The 20,572-nt window shown below is 40.8% G+C and overlaps 1 protein-coding gene across 3 annotated transcripts; it reads right to left on the minus strand.

The window, feature by feature from the left end:
- Window positions 1-430: 430 nt before the first annotated feature.
- Window positions 431-19,298, minus strand: LOC140719964 (uncharacterized). 3 transcript variants are annotated; one of them, XM_073034877.1, is made up of 2 exons: window positions 19,280-19,298; window positions 431-3,775 (listed from the first exon to the last, which is right to left on the minus strand). In XM_073034877.1, the coding sequence occupies exon 2, from the start codon at window positions 2,590-2,592 to the stop codon at window positions 985-987; it is 1,608 nt and encodes a 535-aa protein (XP_072890978.1). In that variant the 5' UTR covers window positions 2,593-3,775; window positions 19,280-19,298; the 3' UTR covers window positions 431-984. The 3 variants fall into 3 exon arrangements, with proteins under 3 accessions (XP_072890978.1, XP_072890980.1, XP_072890977.1); XM_073034879.1 differs by lacking the exon at window positions 19,280-19,298 and adding an exon at window positions 5,755-5,834; XM_073034876.1 differs by lacking the exon at window positions 19,280-19,298 and adding an exon at window positions 4,289-4,513.
- Between the last annotated feature and the right edge of the window lie 1,274 nt (window positions 19,299-20,572).

A 20,572-nucleotide genomic window follows, 5' to 3' on the forward strand; every position in this document is an offset into this window, starting at 1 on the left:
CTCGATTAACAATCAGATAAATTTACCCAGCCGGCACCACCTGCTGAATTGATAAATTTACCCAGCACGTCTGTCTCCTGCCCAGTTAGTGAAATTAACCCGGTACCTTCTTCTGCTCAATTAATATATTTACCAGGATCCGACTCCTGCTCAATTAATAACATTTGCCTAGCTTCTACAAGTCTTCCGACAGATACTTTCCTGATCCTGTCATGGTATGCAAGCAGCCCTCGGCGAGGAACCGTGCCTCCAAAGGAACTACCGGAGAGCGACAAAAGGTGAAATACCCGTTGGGCGCCCGGTCGGTCTCCGCAGACCCCGGAGTGGTCCGGCCGCTTACTCAGTCTGTCTGCTTCGCACTCTCTGTATTGGGATCCTGTTCGTGACGCCCAATGTTAAAGTCGAATCTGAATAAAACTCGGGAGACCAGTTTCCTCTCGGCACCACAGTTTATTGGATTCTCTTGCAAGAGTTTGAGAGCCAGTTATCAAAGGGAAGGCATGTCAGTGCTGCCAACCATCTGACAAGTGGACTCTCTCAGTCAGGTTACAGCAGTATATTCATACATAGTAAGTCCCATACATCACTGTTGCAAGCTGCTATTAGAACTGGTACACCCACCAAGTCTGTTGGTGCAAAACTTAATGTCTTAGATAACAGAGTGCACTAACTCAAGGTTTGAATATAGATGGATATACAGTCCATCCTTATCAGCTATTCCCTTTGCAAGGTCCTGACTTCATTCCAGGCAGATGTTCATTGCTGTCCTTATCGATGAGTCCTTACTCAAACATGGGTACAATATATATTATCAAATTCTCAATGTCCCTCTGACAATTAAATGGAAACCAGTATAAGCTGTTTACTTTCTTAACTGCTGAAGACAGAGTTTACTTTAGTTCAAAAATTCCTGTTCAGTCCCAATTATTCTTTTAGCTAGAGGTTACTTGGGTTCAAAATGATTTTTTATATATCCGCATTTCCTCAGAATGGTTTATCCCCAGTGTGAATTTGCTGATGTCTCGAGAGCTGAGATGAACGACTGAATCCTTTCCCACATTCAGAGCAGGTGAACGGCCTCTCCCCAGTGTGAACAAGCTGATGTTCTTTCAGCTGAGCTGAATCGGTGAATCCCTTCCCACATTCTGAGCAGATGAATGGCTTCTCCCCAGTGTGAATTCGCTGGTGTCTCAAGAGCTGAGAAGAACGACTGAATCCTTTCCCACATTCAGAGCAGATGAATGGCCTCTCGCCAGTGTGAACTCGCTGATGTAACTTCAGTTGAGATGACTGAGTGAATCCCTTCCCACATTCAGAGCAGACGAACGGCTTCTCCCCAGTGTGGATTCGCTGATGCTCCTTCAGTTGAGATGACTGGGTGAATCCTTTCCCACATTCAGAGCATGTGAATGGTTTCTCCTCACTGTGATCTAACTGGTGCGTTAATAGACTAAAACGCCGAGTGAATCCTTTCCCACAGTCTGAGCAGGTGAACGGCCTCTCCACAGTGTGAACAAACTGATGTTCTTTCAGATGAACTGAATCGGTGAATCCCTTCCCACATTCTGAGCAGATGAATGGTTTTTCCCCAGTGTGAATTTGCTGGTGTCTCAGGAGTTGAGATGAACGAATGAATCCTTTCCCACATTCTGAGCAGCTGAACGGCCTCTCACCAGTGTGAACTCGCTGATGTACCTTCAGTTCAGATGACTGAGCAAATCCCTTCCCACATTCAGAGCATATGAATGGCTTCTCTCCAGTGTGGACTCTCTGATGTAACTTCAGTTGAGATGACTGGGCGAATCGTTTCCCACATTCAGAGCACGTGAATGGCTTCTCTCCAGTGTGAACTCGCTGGTGTCTGTGTAGGTTGGACGAGTGAGTGAATCCCTTCCCACAGTCAGAGCAGGTGAACGGCCTCTCACTAGTGTGAACTCGCTGATGTAACTTCAGTTCAAATGACCGAACAAATCCTTTCCCACATTCTGAGCAGGTGAACGGCTTCTCCCCAGTGTGGACTCGCTGATGTGACTTCAGTTCAGAAGACTGAGCGAATCCTTTCCCACATTCAGAGCAGGTGAATGGCTTCTCCCCAGTGTGGACTCGCTGATGTCTCTGTAGGTTGGACGAGTGAGTGAATCCCTTCCCACAGTCTGAGCAGGTGAACGGCATCTCCCGAGTGTGAACTCGCTGATGTAACTTCAGTACAGATGACCGAACGAATCTTTTCCCACATTCTGAGCAAGTGAACGGCTTCTCCCCAGTGTGGACTCGCTGATGGGACTTCAGTTCAGATGACTGAGCAAATACCTTCCCACATTCAGAGCAGATAAATGGCTTCTCCCCAGTGTGAACTCGCTGGTGTCTGTGTAGGTTGGACGAGTGAGTGAATCCCTTCCCACAGTCTGAGCAGGTGAATGGCCTCTCCCCAGTGTGAACTCGCTGATGTACCTTCAGTTCAGATGACCGAGCAAATCCTTTCCCACATTCAGAGCAAGTGAACGGCTTCTCCCCAGTGTGGACTCGCTGATGTGACTTCAGTTGAGATGACTGGGTGAATCCCTTCCCACAGTCTGAGCTTGTGAATGGCATCTCCCTAGTGTGAACTAACTGATGTTGCAGCTGGTGATTTGACTGAGTGAATGCCTTCCCACAGTCTGAGCAAGTGAACGACCTCTCCCCAGTGTGAACTCGCTGGTGTCTCTGTAGGTTGGACGAGTGAGTGAATCTCTTCCCACAATCTGAGCAGGTGAATGGCCTCTCCCCAGTGTGAACTCGCTGGTGTCTATGTAGTGTGGATGAGTGAGTGAATCTCTACCCACAGTCTGAGCAGGTGAATGGCCTCTTCTCGGTGTGAACTCGCTGGTGTCTATGTAGTGTGGACGAGTGAGTGAATCTCTTCCCACAGTCTGAGCAGGTGAATGGCCTCTTCTCGGTGTGAACTCGCTGCTGTTCATTTAGTTGAGATGATTGAGTGAACCCGTTCCCCTATTCAGAGCAGGTGAATGGCTTCTAACCGGTGTGAACTGATTGGTGTCACTGTGGTCTGGTTGAGCGTGTGAATGTCTTCCCACCATCCGAGCAGGTCAATGTCCTCTCACTGGTGAACTTTAGGATATACCTTCAGCATCGACAATGGAACGAATTGCTTCCCACAGTCAGAACAGGTGGAGCATCTCACTAAGGTGTGAACTTGCTGATGTATCTTCAGACTGGATGACTGAGTAGTTCCCCTCCCTCACACAGAGCAGGTGAATGGCCTCTCCCCACGGTGAACTCACTGGTGTGTCTGTGGGTAGGCTGTGAGTGAATCCCCTCCCACACTGAGAGAAGGAGAATGATATCTCCCCACGGTGAACTCACTGGCGTGTTTGCGGGGAGGCTGTGAGTGAATCCCTTACCACACTGAGAGAAGGAGAATGATACCTGACTACGATCAATTCTCTGGCAATTCAGAAAGTCAGAAGTTTTGAATCCCTTGTAGTTTTGAAGTTTTGAATGCAGTTGAAGAACTGATCTCCAGTGAACAAATGCTGGTGTGTTCACAGCACCCCGGTTCCAGTGCATTTCACTGAGTTACAACAGAAAACTTCATTTCAGTGACAGAACACATTACCAGCTGGTATGAGATAATTCTTCATCTCCGTGGATCAACAACAGATGTGTTGGTGTCGCAAAGAAAATATTTGGTCACTCCTTAAATATCCAGAGTCAGCAAAACTGATGTGTTGTTGTGTTTGAGATTCCCGTGCACAAGTGTTCTGTCATTTCAAACCTGTAAAAATATTTGCAAAAGACATCAATGGGTGAAGGACAGTATTTCAGGAGAGATTATAGTCTGTGGTAAGAACATAAGAAATAGGAGCAGGAGTCGGCCATCTGGCTCGTCGAGTCTGCTCCGCCATTTAATAAGATCATGGCTGATCTGGCGATGGACATCTCCACCTACCTGCCTTTTCCCCATAACCCTTAATTCCCCGACTATGCCAAAATCTATTCAACCTGGTCATAAATATATTCACTGAGGTAGTCTCCACTCCTTCATTGAGCAGAGAAATCCACAGATTCACCACCCTCTGGGAAAAACCAATTTCAACTCAAGTTGGGGGTACTCATCTTGAGATATACCCCAGGCTACCGTGGGAAGTGAGGGAGGAAAATGCTGGACGTCTGGTAATGATCTTTGCACCATCAGTAGGGAGGGGAAAAGTACCAGGGGATGAGGAGACATTGTTCTCTTTTCAGGTAAGCCAGATAAGCCAGGAAATTACAGACCAGTGGTTCTTACCTCAGAGGAAGGCATGCTGTTGGAGAAGCTCCTGAGAGGCAGCATTTCTGAGCATTTGGAGAAGCATCATCTGATGTGGGATAGTCAGCGTGGCTCTGTCTAGGGCAGATCATGCCTTACGAACCTGATTGATTTCTTTGAGGATGTAACAAAACACACTGATGAAGGTAGAGCATTGGATGTAGTGTACATGGCTTTCAATAAGACTTTTGATAAGATTCCTCATGCGAGGCTCATTCAGAAAGTAATGACGCAAGGATCCAAGTAGACCTTGCTTTGTGGATCCAGAATTGGCTTGCCCTCAGAAGCCAAAAGGTGGTTGCAGATGGTTCGTATTCTGCATGGAGGACGGTGACCAGTGGTGTTCCGCAGGGATGTGTTCTGAGACTCCTTCTCTTTGTGATTTTTATAAATGGTCTTGATGAGGAAGTAGAAGGGTGAGTCAGTAAGTTTGCTGATGACACAAAAGCTGAGGGTGTTGTGAATAGTCTGGACAGTTCTCCAGAGGTTGCAGCAGGACATCGATAGGATGCAGAACTGGCAGATGGAGTTCAGCCCAGACAAGTGTGCTGTGGTTTATTTCGGTACATCAGATTTGAAGACAGAATGCAATATTATGTTAGGACTCTTGGCAGTGTGGAGGATCAGTGAGATCCTGCGGTCCATGTCAATTCTACACTTAAAGCTGCAGCGTTGATTGACATTGTTGTTAAGAAGGCCTTCATCAACCATGGAACTGAGTTCACGAGTGGTGAGGTAATGTTGCAGCTATATAAGACCTGATTTATACCCCACTTAGAGTATTCTATTACCTCATTACAGGAAGGATGTGGATACTATAGAAAGAGTGCAGAGGAGATTTACAAGGATGTTGCATGGATTGGAGAACATGCCTTATGAGAATAGGTTGACGTCTCAAGATGGCGCTCATGGAGTAAACCACTTCTAGGCTTTGCTCCAAACCTTTTACGTCTTTTTAACCTACAAACACCCCTTCAAGGATCTTCTTATACTTATTCTAAAGGGGTCTAAACATACAGAATTTTTCTTTTTAACTATTTGAATTATTCTCAACTTGCTGAAATGTCTAGAGCAAAAGAATCGAAACAGACGAAAGAACCGATAACTTTAGAAACAATTGTGAAGCTTATAGAAGACAAATTTGAAGAACTGGAGAGAAAAATAACCGTAAAACTTTTTCGGTTTGATGAGCATTTGAAGCTGGTTGAAGAAAAGCTCCAGACACTTACACTGGAATCACAAAAACAACAAGCAAGTATTTTGGCTCTTGAAGAAGCCGCTCGCAAGAAAGATCGTATAATTGAAAAAATACAAGAAGAGCAAACTTCGACTTCTCAACAGATGGATCGTTATAAAGTTAAAATTACTGATTTGGAAAATCGCTCTCAAAGACAAAATCTTCGGTTAATTGGGATTCCGGAAAAATTTGAGAGCGGTGATCTTACCGTTTTCTTCTCTAAATTTCTAATGGATGTCTTGGGTCCAAAGGTACTGGACTCTCTCCCGGTAATCGATCGGGCACACCGTGTCTCCTGTTTTCGGTCTGATTCAAGTTTGAAACCACGACATGTAATTCTCCGGATCCATTACCCTCATACCAAAGAACGTTTGATTCGGGCGGCTCGGAAAAAGGGTATGATCAGCTATCAAGAGTTTAAATTTCGCATTCTGAAAGATTATAGCCCTGAAGTCTTAAGGGCAAGAATGGCTTTTAGATCGGTTATGTCGAAATTTCACCAGAAAGGCTGCAAGCAAGTGCTGTTATTTCCAGCACACTTGAGAGTCACTCTTGAGGACGGAACTTTTCGGCTGCTTAAATCTCCAGCGGATGCTCAAAGTTTCATGGAACAATGACATTCTATCGGGCTGACTAATGTAATTTAGCCTATAGATTTGGATCTGTTACAGAATGATGTTTGGTTTTTTTTTGGGTATGGCTTACATGTATTTCTTATATACGATTAAAGCTCTTTTTGCTGGGTTTATTTTGACTTTATTATTTTTCCGTATTATTAATCTATTAGCATTGAAAATAACTTATTAGGGTTTTTTTTCCTTTTTGCTTTTCTTTTTAAGCTGATATACGCTTATTTATACTCTTAACATTTAAATATTAAGATTTTTTTAAAAATAAAATGTCGTTTCTTCTTCCCGACAGACTTTAGTGCTTGGAACGTCATATCTGTTTTGATGTGTTTGAAAGTTTTAAACTTTCATTTAAAATACCAATCCAGTATTAGTTATTTATGGGTTTTATCATTTTAATTCTTTTTTAACCCTTTTGTTTATATACATTTATAATACTAATTTTATATTTTAACTTTTGTTACACCAACCCTCTCTTATAATGTGGGTTGTTTGTATTTTTTTTCAAACTTTGTTGTGTCTGAGTTGCCGTCTTGAGACACGGGGGTAATTTTAGTATTAGATTGCTTGCTTGCCTCTTTTTGGCTTTTTTCCTGGGGTTTCGAGGGTGGAGGGAGGGGGATTTTTCTTTTTTCTTTTCTTTTTGCTTGCTTTCTGCTTGGTTTTATTTCATGGGCTTATATGAAACTACAAAAATGGTCGCAGTGCCGTGACTTCCGGTTTCTCGCTGAACTTACTTCCTTCTTCCGGGTTCATGAGCTCACTTCTTTTTCAAACTTATGTGTTAACTGTAATAAATACTGTCAATATGGATAGGACTATTAACTTTGTTTCTTGGAATACTAATGGTTTAAATCATCCGATCAAATGGAAAAAAACAGTCAAAGTATTCCATAGAATGAATGCTAATGTTATTTTTGTACAAGAGACTCATGTAAGGAAGGTGGATAGTCAACAGTTGTTTAGGTTTTGGAAGGACCAACAGTATCACTCAAATTCGCAAGCCAAAGAAAGAGGTGTTTCCATTTTTATACATTCATCAACTTCTTTTATACATCATGAAACAATTTCAGATCCGCAAGGTAGATTTTTGCTTATTACTGGTCTACTTTTTAATCAAAAAGTTGTTTTAGTTAATGTTTATGCTCCAAATACTGATTGTCTTGAATTTTTTAAATGTTTATTTACATCCTTTCCTAATTTGAATCAATATAGATTGATAATGGGTGGGGATTTTAACTGTTGTTTAAACCCTTTGATGGATAGATCCAAGCCCACCCAAACTCTTCCGAATAAATCGGCTTCTCTCATTAACTCTTTTATGATTGATTCAGCTATTTGTGAAATTTGGTGTGTTTTACACCCTAATGTCAAAGAGTTTTCATACTTTTCCCATGTTTACCATAATTACTCAAGAATTGATTACTTTTTCATTGATCACCATTTACTTACAGATGTTATGGATTGTAAATATGACTCTATTACCATATCTGATCATGCACCTTTGAAGTTATCTATTAAGATGACAGATTCATATATTAATACTAAAGGTTGGAGGTTTAATCCTGTTTCATTGCAGGATTCTGACTTTGTCAACTTTATTAAACAGCAAATTGATTTGTTTTTCTCAACAAATTCTGCAGCAGAGATCTCTAGTGGAACTTTGTGGGATACTTTTAAGGCATATATTCGTGGACAGATTATTTCATATTCTGCTGGAGTTAGGAAACTAACTAATTCTAAAATATTAACACTAGTTGATAAAATCAAAGCAATTGACAAGATTTATTCAATGACCCCTAGCAAAGAACTTTATAAAGAAAGAGTGGAACTTCAAATGGAGCATAGCTTACTATTATGCTCCTTGATTGAAAGTCAGTTAATTAAATCAAAAGCCCAATTCTATATATATGGAGATAAGTCTGGTAAATTACTAGCTAACCAATTGAAAATTGCTTTGGATAAATGACAGATTACTAGGATTCGTAAACAAGATGGTACTTTGACGAGCGATCAAAAAGAGAAAAATAAAGCCTTTCAAGATTTTTATAATCCCTTATATCAATCAGAATATACTAAGGACTCTTCTATAATAAATGAATTTTTAAGGAAATTGAATATTCCAAAAGTAACTGTTGAGGATAGTGTATTTTTGGATACACCTATTACGGAGTCTGAAATAGAAAAGGCTATTTTTTCAATGAATTCGGGTAAAGCTTCTGGTCCAGATGGTTTTTCTACAGAATTTTTAAAATCTTTTTCTTCCATACTTTCTCCTTGGCTTTGTAAAATTTTTAAAGATGCATTAAGTATAGGGAAACTTCCAGAATCTTTTTATGAAGCTTCTATTTCTTTAATTCTTAAAAAAGATAAAGACCCTACTGAATGCGCATCCTATCGGCCTATATCCTTGTTGAATACGGATTTTAAGATTTTTAGTAAAATTTGGGCTATTAGATTAGAAAATATATTACCTCGAATTATTTCTGAAGATCAGACTGGATTTATTAAAAATCGCTATTCATCTTTTAATATTAGAAAATTAATTAATATTATTTATACCTCTTCATCTAAAATACCAGAATGTGTCATTTCTTTAGATGCCGAAAAAGCATTTGATAGAGTCGAATGGCCAAATTTATTTAATACAATGCAACATTTTAATTTTAGTTCAAAATTTATATCATGGATTAAATTAATATACCATAAACCCTTAGCTTCGGTTTTTACCAATAATCAAAGATCCCCTTTTTTTTCAGCTATTTCGTGGTACAAGGCAAGGTTGTCCTTTAAGTCCTTTATTATTTGACATTGCTTTAGAACCCTTGGCTATACCTATTCGTGAATCACCCAATATTTTCGGTATTACCCGTGGGGAGAGGACATATAAGGTATCGTTATATGCGGATGACTTGTTATTATATATATATGACCCTGAAAGATCTATTCCTGCTCTTTCTTCTTTGCTCGCTCAATTTAGTAACTTTTCTGGTTATAAATTGAATTTTAATAAGAGTGAACTATTTCCATTAAATATGCATGTTCCAATTTATAATCATGTACCATATAGAATTGTTACAGATTATTTTACTTATTTAGGTATTAAAATTACTAAAAAACATAAAGATTTATTTAAAATTAATTTTCTACCTTTAATCGATCAAATTAAGCAACTTGCTAATAGGTGGTCTCCTCTATGTTTGTCTTTGGTAGGCAGAGTTAATGCCATTAAGATGATGATACTACCTAAATTTTTATATTTATTTCAAGCATTACCAATTTTTATTCCTAAATCTTTTTTTGATATGGTTGACTCTAAAATATCTTCTTATTTGTGGCAGAACAAAAATCCTAGACTAGGCAAAAAATATTTACAGAAGCCTAAGAAGGAGGGCGGCTTGGCTCTACCAAACTTAAGATTTTACTACTGGGCAGTTAATATACAGTATTTAATATTCTGGATACAAGAATCGACTACAGCTGCTTGCCCACAATGGGTAAATTTGGAATGTAAATCTGTGCAAGATTTTTCACTGATATCAATCTTAGGATCTTCTCTTCCTTTTTCGTTATTCAAAATGAATAAACAGATAACTAATCCCATAGTCAAGTATACATTACGAATTTGGTTTCAATTTCGTAAATTTCTTGGCTTGAATAAGTTTATGCTGTCATGTCCTATAATATCTAACTAGTTCTTTCGACCTTCATCTATAGATCAAGCTTTTCTTTTATGGAAAACAAAAGGTATAACATGTTTTCGTGATCTGTTTTTGGATGATAACATTATGTCCTTTGAACAGCTATCTAATAAATATAATTTACCTAAAACCCATTTTTTTAGATATTTGCAAGTCAGAAATTTTCTGTATAATGAATTAAAGTCTTTTTCGAAAGAATGTCCATTGAACATTACAGAAAGAATTTTAGCCCTCAATCCTTGTCAAAAGGGTTTAGTAGCTATCATTTATAATATGATTATGAGTGTACAGCCAGATGTATCAAAAAAAATTACGAAGGAATGGCAAGAAGAATTGCATTGTCCTATATCTACTGAGCAATGGGAAAAAATTTTATCATTGGTAAATTCGTCCTCTATTTGTGCTAAACATGCCCTAATACAATTTAAGGTTGTACATAGAGCTCACATTTCTAAAGATAAACTTGCTCGATTTTATTCTTATGTTAATTCAACCTGTGACAGATGTCATTCTGATGTTGCTTCATTGACTCATATGTTTTGGTCTTGTCCTTGTTTACATAATTATTGGAAAGATATTTTTAATATTATTTCAAGAGTTTTAAATATCAATTTCCAACCGCATCCTTTTACTGCAATTTTTGGTTTACCAATGATAGATAATAATTGTCTATCCGCTTCATCTCAACGAATGATTGCATTTGTTACATTAATGGCTAGAAGATCTATTTTACTGAATTGGAAAGAAATTAACCCTCCAACTGTATTTCAGTGGTTTTCTCAAACTACTTCTTGTTTGAGTTTAGAAAAAATTAGAAGCGTGGTTTTTGATTCATAAGTTAAATTTGAGGAAACTTGGAGACCATTTATTCAACATTTTCATATGAGTTAAATGGTCTGATCCTAAACCTTACTGTTATTATCCTTAATTATTTGGATGGAGGTTCGGAGTTATCGGCACTACTGTATGTACTTAACATTATGCAATTGCCCATGTTGGTTAGTTTTTTTTAAAGTTTTCTTTTAGTTTTTTGGGTTTTTTTTTCTCTTTTTCGATTCTTTTACATTAATACTATGAGTTTGGGAGGCCTTATATACTGATTATTACATATCTGATTGTCTATTTAAACTATTAATTATGTACTCTCAAACGTTTTGTATTCATATTTCACTTATGGTTTTCTTTAAATTAATAAGAAGATTTCAAAAGAAAGAAAGAGAATAGGTTGAGTGAACTTTAGAGTGACAGAGGATGAGAGGTGACCTGATAGATGTGTATAAGATGATGAGAGGCATTGATCATGTGGACAGTCAGAGGCTTTTTCCTGGGGCTGAATTGTGCCTTGTGCAGGAAGGCACAGAGTCGACTGTACTTCCTTAGAAGGTTGGCGTCATTCAATGCCTGTAGTGAGATGCTGAAGATGTTCTATAGGTCAGTTGTGGAGAGCGCCCTCTTCTTTGTGGTGGCGTGTTGGGGAGGCAGCATTAAGAAGAGGGACGCCTCACGTCTTAATAAGCTGGTAAGGAAGGCGGGCTCTGTTGTGGGCAAAGTACTGGAGAGTATAACATCGGTAGCTAAGTGAAGGGCGCTGAGTAGCTACGGTCAATTATGGAAAACCCTGAACATCCTCTACATAGCACCATCCAGAGACAGAGAAGCAGTTTCAGCGACAGGTTGCTATCGATGCAATGCTCCTCAGACAGGATGAAGAGGTCAATACTCCCCAATGCCATTAGGCTTTACAATTCAACCGCCAGGAGTAAGATATGTTAAAGTGCCGGGATTGATTGTATTTAATGTATTTAAGTAAACTACTTAAGAACTTTTTAAAAGCTATTATTAATGCTTTTGGAGAGAGTGATTTAGATGCATATCATATTTTTACTGAGTTAAGTATTGTATGTAATTAGTTTTGCTACAACAAGTGTATGGGACATTGGAAAAAATGTTGAATTTCCCCATGGGGATGAATAAAGTATCTATCTATCTATCTATCTAATTGGGAAACACAAGGGGCATTGTTTTAAGGTGCCTGGAAGTAGGGTCGATGGGGATGTCAGAGGTAGGTTTCCCACACAGAGAGTAGCAGGTGTATGGAATACACAGCCAGCAATGACAGTACAGGCAGATACCATACAGTCTTTTGAGAGACTCAGATAATTTCATGGAGCTTAGAATACACAGAGTGCAATGCAGTTGGGAAATATGAGGCAGTTTCTAGAATAGGTTACATGGACGGCACAACACTGTGGGCAGAAAGGCCTGTATTATATTGCAGACTTCTATGTTTCCATATGCACTCATCTTCTAACAAGGCACAGATCAGACATTCTGACTGACCATCAAATTATATGACTATATCCCTGTCTTTATGAGAATGGGCTGTTTCTGACTTCAATCAACCTGTGACTTGGCTCAATTTGTTTCTCTCCTTTGGGATTATTTCAAGTTCTGGGCATGTTCCACAATACTACAAAGATCACTGGTTACTGCATGTACGATCCTGGAGATTTACTAATTACTTGGATCGCCCCCCCCCCCCCACCTGCTGATTGACAGTGATGAACCCATCGATGGCAATGCCAATGAATATATAGTGGAGGGCAGTGGTTATTCTCATTGGAGTGCGGCACCTTTGTGATCTGAAAGCCAGAAGTCACGTCATCGAGGTAAAGCTGTTTCATATCGTTATTAACCCGGAGAGAACTAAATCTGCCGGAAGGTTTTATTTCCATACAGCACTAATTGACATTTTCACTGACTGGAAGGTAAACTCTTCAACCGAGCTTAACTGGGAACTATATTTTCGTTCGGATTCATAATCCTCGGATTTACATAGTGGAGCTCGGCAATGTTTAGGAGATACATCCGCTCGCACTTCCTTCGACTGTACAGAACAACACCGGTACTACCACCCATGGCTGCCTCCTTACCCAGAAACCCTCACGAAGAGAAACCTCCCGGTGTTGTTGGGCTGGTCGTGGGCTGGGCTGAGAGTTTGGAAGGTGGTGGTGCATGTGTGAATGTGGTTTGGAACTTGTTGAGGGAAAGAGAGTTGGGAAGGAGCGGGAATTGCTGGGAGGGGGTTGCCTGGGTCTGGTAACGGCAGACAAGGTGAGAGGAGGGGCTGAGGGAAAGAGAGTGGAGAAGGAGCGGGATATGGATTTGGGATCAGAGGTAGGTAGCTGTGGAGAAATGGATTATTGTGAAGGGAGAAATAAAGGGAATAAGGAGATAGTGAGGGGATGGATGAAAAAGGGAATAAAAGAATAAGAAATGACAATGCAGAAAGTTCTGAAAGTGAGGAAGATGAAGAAGTGCAGAGAGGAGGTGTTGTCATAATTAGGTTTAATGAGAAGGTGCAAGGACACATGAAGATAATTAACCCGTTTGTGCTAACAAAAACTCTGGCAAATAGGATAGGGGAAATAGTATTTGCAAAAGTCCTTAATGATGGCAATCTATTAGTAAGATGTGCGAATGAGGAACAACTTGAGAAAGCACTCAAGCTAAAAGAGATAGAAAAATGCAAGGTGGAATATGCAGGGAAGGTGGGAGCATGAAATGGTGGTTGTAAAGGAGTGATCACGGGTGTACCAATGAGTATAAACATGGAGGAGCTGAAGAGGAATATCAAAGGGGGGAAAGTAATTAATGTTCTGAGACTGAAAACAATAAAGGAGGGAATGAAAAAGGAAAGTGAAATAGTATTGATTGAATTTGAAGAAGAATGAATGCCAAGGAAAGTGTTCCTGGGTTTCATGACTTACCCAGTAAGGGTATATGTGCCAAAGCCATTGAGGTGCTATAATTGTCAAACGTTTGGACACATAGCTAAAAACTGTAAAAGGCAGAGGAGATGTGCTAGATGTGGGGATGATCATGAATATGGAAAGTGCGGAACAGGAGTGCAACCAAAATCCAAAATGCTGTAATTGTGGAGGAGTTCATAATGTGGCGTATAGTGAGTGTGAAGTTATGAGACGGGAGAATAAAATTCAAGAAATAAGAGTGAAAAGAAAGATCACTTATGCAAGAGCTGTAAGAATGTCAAGAGAACAGAATAATGCTCCTAATGACCAGAGAGCAATAGGGATGCAAGAGATGCAGCGAAGAGTAAATGACAGGATTTATGTGGAAAATAAAGCTGTAGTAACATTCATTGCAGGAGTCATTATTAGTACGGCAGAGGTAAAGTCAAAAAGTGACAAAATTCAGCTGGTGATCAAAGCAGCAGTAAACCATTTAGGGTTAGCAGGACTGACATGGGAAGAAGTGAAGGAGAACCTCACTAATCAGTCAAGCCAGGAAGTGTCATAGGTTAGTTAGTACTCATTATGGTGATTCTTTTGCAATGGAATGCAAGGAGTTTACTGGCCAATGGCCAGGAATTTAAGGAATTTATTAAGGAAATGGTTGTAAAACCGGATGTAGTGTGTATTCAGGAAACTTGGTTGAAACCAGTTTTAGACTTTGTGGTACATGGGTATACAATGATAAGGAAAGATAGAAATCTAGGGGGAGGAGGAGGTTGTGCTATGTTAATCAAGCAAAGTACACCATAGAGAGAACTGGAAAAAGGAGTCGATCAGGAGTACATAGTGGTGGAAATACGGGAGAGAGGGGAGGGAGTGGTTATAATTAACTACTACAATCCATGTAAAAGGATGGATTTGGACAGCCGACTAAGGATACAAGGACAAAATAGACACAAAGTAGTGTGGTGTTCAGATTTCAAAGCTCACAGCACAATATGGGGGCATCCGATTACAGATTCAAATGGAACGGTAATTGAAGATTTGATGGAAGAAAGGGATTTGGTATGTATGAGTGATGGTAGAGGAACAAGGATAAACATAACAACAGGAACTGAGTCGGTATTAGATATTACGTTAGTGTCTAATGTCTTGGCTGGCATCAGTAACTGGGGAGTTTGGACTGCTTCAACAGTAGGCAGTGATCACTACCTAGTTTTATGTTCAGTGGGTGAAAGAGTTGAAATAGGACCAGGTGGGGGAGTCCCAAAGTGGGTGTTTGGAAAAGCAGATTGGGGTAAGTTCCAGAAGTTAAGTGAAGAAGCATTGACAAAGATTGACATTTCTGGAGATATAGATTAATTAAACAGTCAGGTAACTTCAGCAATTGTTATGGCAGCAGAAGGATCTATACCCAGGAGTAAAAATAGGATGAATAGAAAAATAGTGCCATGGTGGTCAGAGGAATGTTGTCAGGCTGTAAAAACCAGAAATAGAGCAATCAGGCTAGTTAAAAGAACCCATAATATGCAGCATTTGATTCAATATAAGAAGGCACAGGCAGTAGTGAGAAGAACTATACGTCAAGCTAAAAGGGCAAGTTGGAGGAGTTTTTGCAACAAAATAGGAAGAACAACGCCTGTGGGAGAGGTATGGGGAATGATTAAGAGGATGGGGGGAGATAGAAGGGATTGGGAGTATCCAGTAATGATGTCTGAGGAGGAAACAGCAGTCTCCAGCAGGGATAAGGCTGAGATCATGGCCAAGTCATTTGTAAAGATACATAGTTCAGAAAATTTGTCTGAAGAAGGGAGAAGGAGAAGGGAAAGAACAATGAGTCAATACCAAGGTGTGTTAAACAGGAGGGAAGAAACATATGATATAATTGATGATCCATTTACTTTGGCAGAAATGGTGAGAGCAATAAAGAGATCGAGACCAGGGAAAGATCTAATATGCTACTTGATGCTAAAAAATCTAGGAGAAGGAGCGCTCTTGAAGTTACTGCATTTTTACAACAGAGTGTGGGAGGAGGGAAGATTACCAAGTGCATAGAAAGAAGCAGTAGTAATTCCAAAAAGGAAACCTGGCAAGGATCCGTCAAAACCCACTAGCTACAGGCCAATAACACTAACATCAAATATATGTAAGGTAATGGAAAGGATGATAACTGAAAGGTTATCATATGATCTTGAGAAGAGAGGAATGCTGGCAAGTTATCAGAGAGGTTTTAGGAAGGGAAGGAATTCCATGGTCTCAGTGATAAGGTTAGAGACTGAAATAAGAAAGGCCCAGGCAATTAAAGAAGCAGTAGCTATGAAAATTGAAAAAGCCTATGATATGATGTGGAAGGAAGGATTATTAATTAAACTGCACAAGATGGGGGTTGGGGGGAGAGTTTTTAATTGGATTAAAGATTTTTTGTTTGGTAGACAAATTCAAGTTCAGATTGGATCAGAATTATCAAAACAGTACATAGTGGGAAATGGCACACCTCAGGGTAGTGTGATTAGCCCCTTACTTTTCATCATTATGATCAATGATGTCTTCACAAAGGTACCAGTGGATACAGGTAGGTCACTGTTTGCGGATGTTGGGGCCTTGTGGAAAAGAGGCAGGAACACGAAGCATATAATCAGGAAACTACAAGGAGCAATTGATGAAGTGGTAGAGTGGGGTTATGATTGGGGATGTAGATTTTCAGTGGAAAAAACTCAAACTGTATTTTTCACTAGGAAAAGAATTGAAGTAGGAAAGAAGTTAAGGATGTATGGGATTGATTTAGAAAGGGTTGGATCATTTAAATTTCTGGGAGTTATATTTGATTCACGATTAACATGGGCAGACCATATCAGTAAAGTTGAGGAGAAATGTAAAAAAGTAAAAAACGTGATGAGATGTTTGACAGGTAGGGAATGGGGAGCAAGTTGTTCAGCATTAAAGACAATGTATGTGGCTTTAGTAAGATCTGTGTTGGATTATGGACGTGTAGCATAAGGATCAGCAGCTAGGTCTCTTATAAGGAAACTGGATGTGATTCAGGCTCAGGTTTTGAGAGTGTGCAGTGGGGCTTTTAAAACATCACCAGTATCAGCCCTGCAGGTAGAAATGGGAACAATGCCTTTGGAATTAAGAAGAATGCAATTGATGACAAACTACTGCGTTAATTTGCAGGGACACAATGATTCCCACCCTGCTAAAGGAGTGTTGCAGGAGTCCTGGGAAAATGGGAGGTTTCAGAGGGAAAACTTTAGTCGGGTAGGGAATGATATTGCTAGATCATGTGGAGTGTTTGATCTAAGGATAAGTCCTTCAGTAGTTTATCTGGTTGTAGCTCCATGGAAGCTGGTATGGCCTGACGTAGACTGGCATTTGTTAGAGGTAAAAAGGAAAGGAAAGGAAAGTATAAAACTGATTTGGTAAGTGCATTTAACTGTTATGTGATGGAAATGTATAGTGATTATACTCAGGTCTATACAGATGGTGCTAAGGAACCTGAGACAGGAGTGACAAGGTTTGGGGTGGCAATACCAGCAAAAGCAATTGCAATCAGCAGAATGGACAGGAGGAGGAGTATAGGAAACTGATACAGGACTTTGTGATATGGTGCAACTCAAACTACCTGCGTCTCAATATCACCAAGACCAAGGAGATGGTGGTGGACTTTAGGAGATCTAGGCCTCATATGGAGCCAGTGATCATTAATGGAGAATGTGTGGAGCAGGTTAAGACCTACAAATATCTGGGAGTACAGGTAGATGAGAAGCTAGACTGGACTGCCAACACAGATGCCTTGTGCAGGAAGGCACAGAGTCGACTGTACTTCCTTAGAAGGTTGGCGTCATTCAATGTCTGTAGTGAGATGCTGAAGATGTTCTATAGGTCAGTTGTGGAGAGCGCCCTCTTCTTTGTGGTGGCGTGTTGGGGAGGAAGCATTAAGAAGAAGGACGCCTCACATCTTAATAAGCTGGTAAGGAAGGCGGGCTCTGTCGTGGGCAAAGTACTGGAGAGTTTAACATCGGTAGCTAAGTGAAGGGCGCTGAGTAGCTACGGTCAATTATGGAAAACCCTGAACATCCTCTACATAGCACCATCCAGAGACAGAGAAGCAGTTTCAGCGACAGGTTGCTATCGATGCAATGCTCCTCAGACAGGATGAAGAGGTCAATACTCCCCAATTCCATTAGGCTTTACAATTCAACCGCCAGGACTTAAGAACTTTTTAAAAGCTATTATTAATGCTTTTTGAGATAGTGATTTAGATGCATATCATATTTTTTACTGAGTTAAGTATTGTATGTAATTAGTTTTGCTACAACAAGTGTATGGGACATTGGAAAAAAAGTTGAATTTCCCCATGGGGATGAATAAAGTATCTATCTATCTATCTAAGAACATCTGATAAGTTAGCGGTGTGTACAGTGGAGATGATGGCAGTGTTGGTTGTGTTGCGTTGGGTGGAGAAAACTAAACTAGTCAAAGCGTTGATATGCTCAGATTCATCTTCAGTACTAGCAAGTTTAAGGTCTTCTCACTCAAACAGCTGGCAAGATGTACTTCATGAAGTCCTTCAGTCAGTCACAAGAGTTGCAAATCAGGGAGATCAGGTTAAATTTCTATGGGTTCCAGCTCATGTAGGGGTGAAGGGCAATGAAAGGGTGGATGAGTTGGCAAAGAGGGCAATAAAGAAAGAAAATATAGAAATGCACATTAGTATTAGTAAAGCAGAGGTTAAGTGTGTAATCTGGGGAAAAAAATAACCAAATGTGGCAAGAAAGATGGGACAGGGAGGGGAAAGGGAGGCATTTATATCAAATACAAAAAAGTGTTGCAGGTACTAGGGTAGGAAGTAGATACAGAATAGAGGAAATTGTGTGGACTAGGTTAAGGCTGGGGCACTGTGCACTAAACCAAACACTGAAATTGATAGGGAAACACCAGACAGGACCGTGTGAGGAATGTCAGGAAGAGGAGTCAGTAGAGCATGTAGTTCTGCGTTGCAGGAAGTATGGGATACAGAGAGAGATGATGAGAATTAATCTAAGGGAACTGGGGGTGCAGGAATTCACATTAAAAGGGTTGCTGGGCATGGGTGAGAGAACACAGGTCAGGGTATTTTTAGCTTTCTTAAGGGGTACAGGGTTTTTTTTATAGGATATGATGGATACACAGAAATAGGGTACTAGGATGGGGAGGATAAAGTGTAGGTTAGGTTCTGTGTATGTGTCCGATTGGATGAAGGGATTTAGAATGCGAGTCCATCGCATACTCCGGAGCAGAAGGTGACGGTAATGCACCATTAAGCTGGGTGCCAACCGCTGTAAAACAAGAGAGGGAGGGGGAGAGAGGGGGGGAGGGGAAGGGGGAGAGAGGGGGGGAGGGGAAGGGGAGAGAGGGGGGGAGGGGAAGAGGGAGAGGGAGAGGGAGAGGGAGAGAGAGACCTCCCTGGCCGCATCGAAAGGCCCAAGAATGCGCATGCGCCGGTAAGCATGCTTTGTGGCCGGGTACGGATCGTGGGGCTGCGACAGCGGGAGAGGACCAGGACCGCCGTGGGGTGCAGCACCAGTGTTGCTGGAAATCACAGTAATTGTCCTTCGGTCGCGTTTCAGACGCCGGTGGATTAGAACCCGCCCCGAACCCGCTCTTACCTTTGCCCGCTCGTTTTCGGCCTCCGGGCTACTCAGCGCATGCGCGATACTCGGGATTGGTGGCGCCGACCGCGCATGCGCAATGATTTATCAGGCGAGAATCTGCACATACGGAAACCCAAAGCAACACAGACAAGATGCTGGAGGAACTCAGGGGGGCAGGCGGCGACTATGGAGAGGAGTGAACAGTCGGCGTTTCAGACCGACACCCTTCTTCAGAACTGGAAAGGAAGGGAGGGAGTCAGATTGTGGGGCAACATGAGGTGATAGGTGAAAACGGGAAAGGGGGAGGCGTAAAGTCAAGAGCGGTGAAGTCGCTGAAAGAGATATAGGGCTGGAGAATAATAATAATAATAATAATAATAATAATAATAATAATAATAATAATAATAAATACTTTATTGATCCCAAGTGGGAAATTCTTTCGTTACAGCAGCAATATTTAAAATCGCACTTAGCAGTTTGAAGACTTTACTAAAAATAGAGAATAATAACATACACAATACTACTGTACCAATGTGCAATAATAATGTATGAAACAATATTGCAGAGACTATTGAAATATGATCTGTCGCAGAAAGATGTATTGAATTGACTTTATTTTTTACATCCTTCCCATACATGTGGAGTAAAACTGTTTACGTTATGCCTCCGTCTAAATGTGCAATGTGCAATCGTAGTATTTCATAGTAATTTATAATAAACAGAACAGTCAAGGTAACATAGAAATGCACTCAAATCAGCGTGAGTCAAGCAGTCTGATTCCTGGTGGAAGAAGCTGTCCCGGAGCCTGTTGATCCTGGATTTTCTGCTGCGGTAGCGTTGCCCCGATGGTAGCTGCTGGAATAGATCATGATTACCGTGACTCGGGTGCCCCATGATCCTGCGGACCCTTTTTACACACCTGTCTCTAAAAATTTCCTGAATCATGGGAAGTTCACAACTACAGATGCACAGGGCTGTCCGCACCACTCTCTGCAGAATCCTTCGATTAAAGTAGGTAAAGATCCCATACCAGGCAGTGATGCAGCCACTCAGGATGCTCTCAGTTGTGGCCCTGTAGAAAGTCCTTAGGATCTGGGGGGGGGGGGGGGGGCATACCAAACTTCCTCAACGGTCTGAGGTGAAAGAGGCGCTGTTGTGCCTTTTCCACCGCACAGCTTGTGTGTACAGACCACGTGAGATCCTCGGTGATGAGGATCCCGAGGAACTTAAAGCTGTTTACCCTCTCAACCCCAGATCCATTGTTGTCAATAGGGGTTAGCTCGTCTCCATTCCTCCTGTAATCCACAA

This window comes from Hemitrygon akajei, unplaced genomic scaffold (genome assembly GCF_048418815.1).
Source record: "Hemitrygon akajei unplaced genomic scaffold, sHemAka1.3 Scf000034, whole genome shotgun sequence".
Lineage (NCBI taxonomy): Eukaryota > Metazoa > Chordata > Chondrichthyes > Myliobatiformes > Dasyatidae > Hemitrygon > Hemitrygon akajei.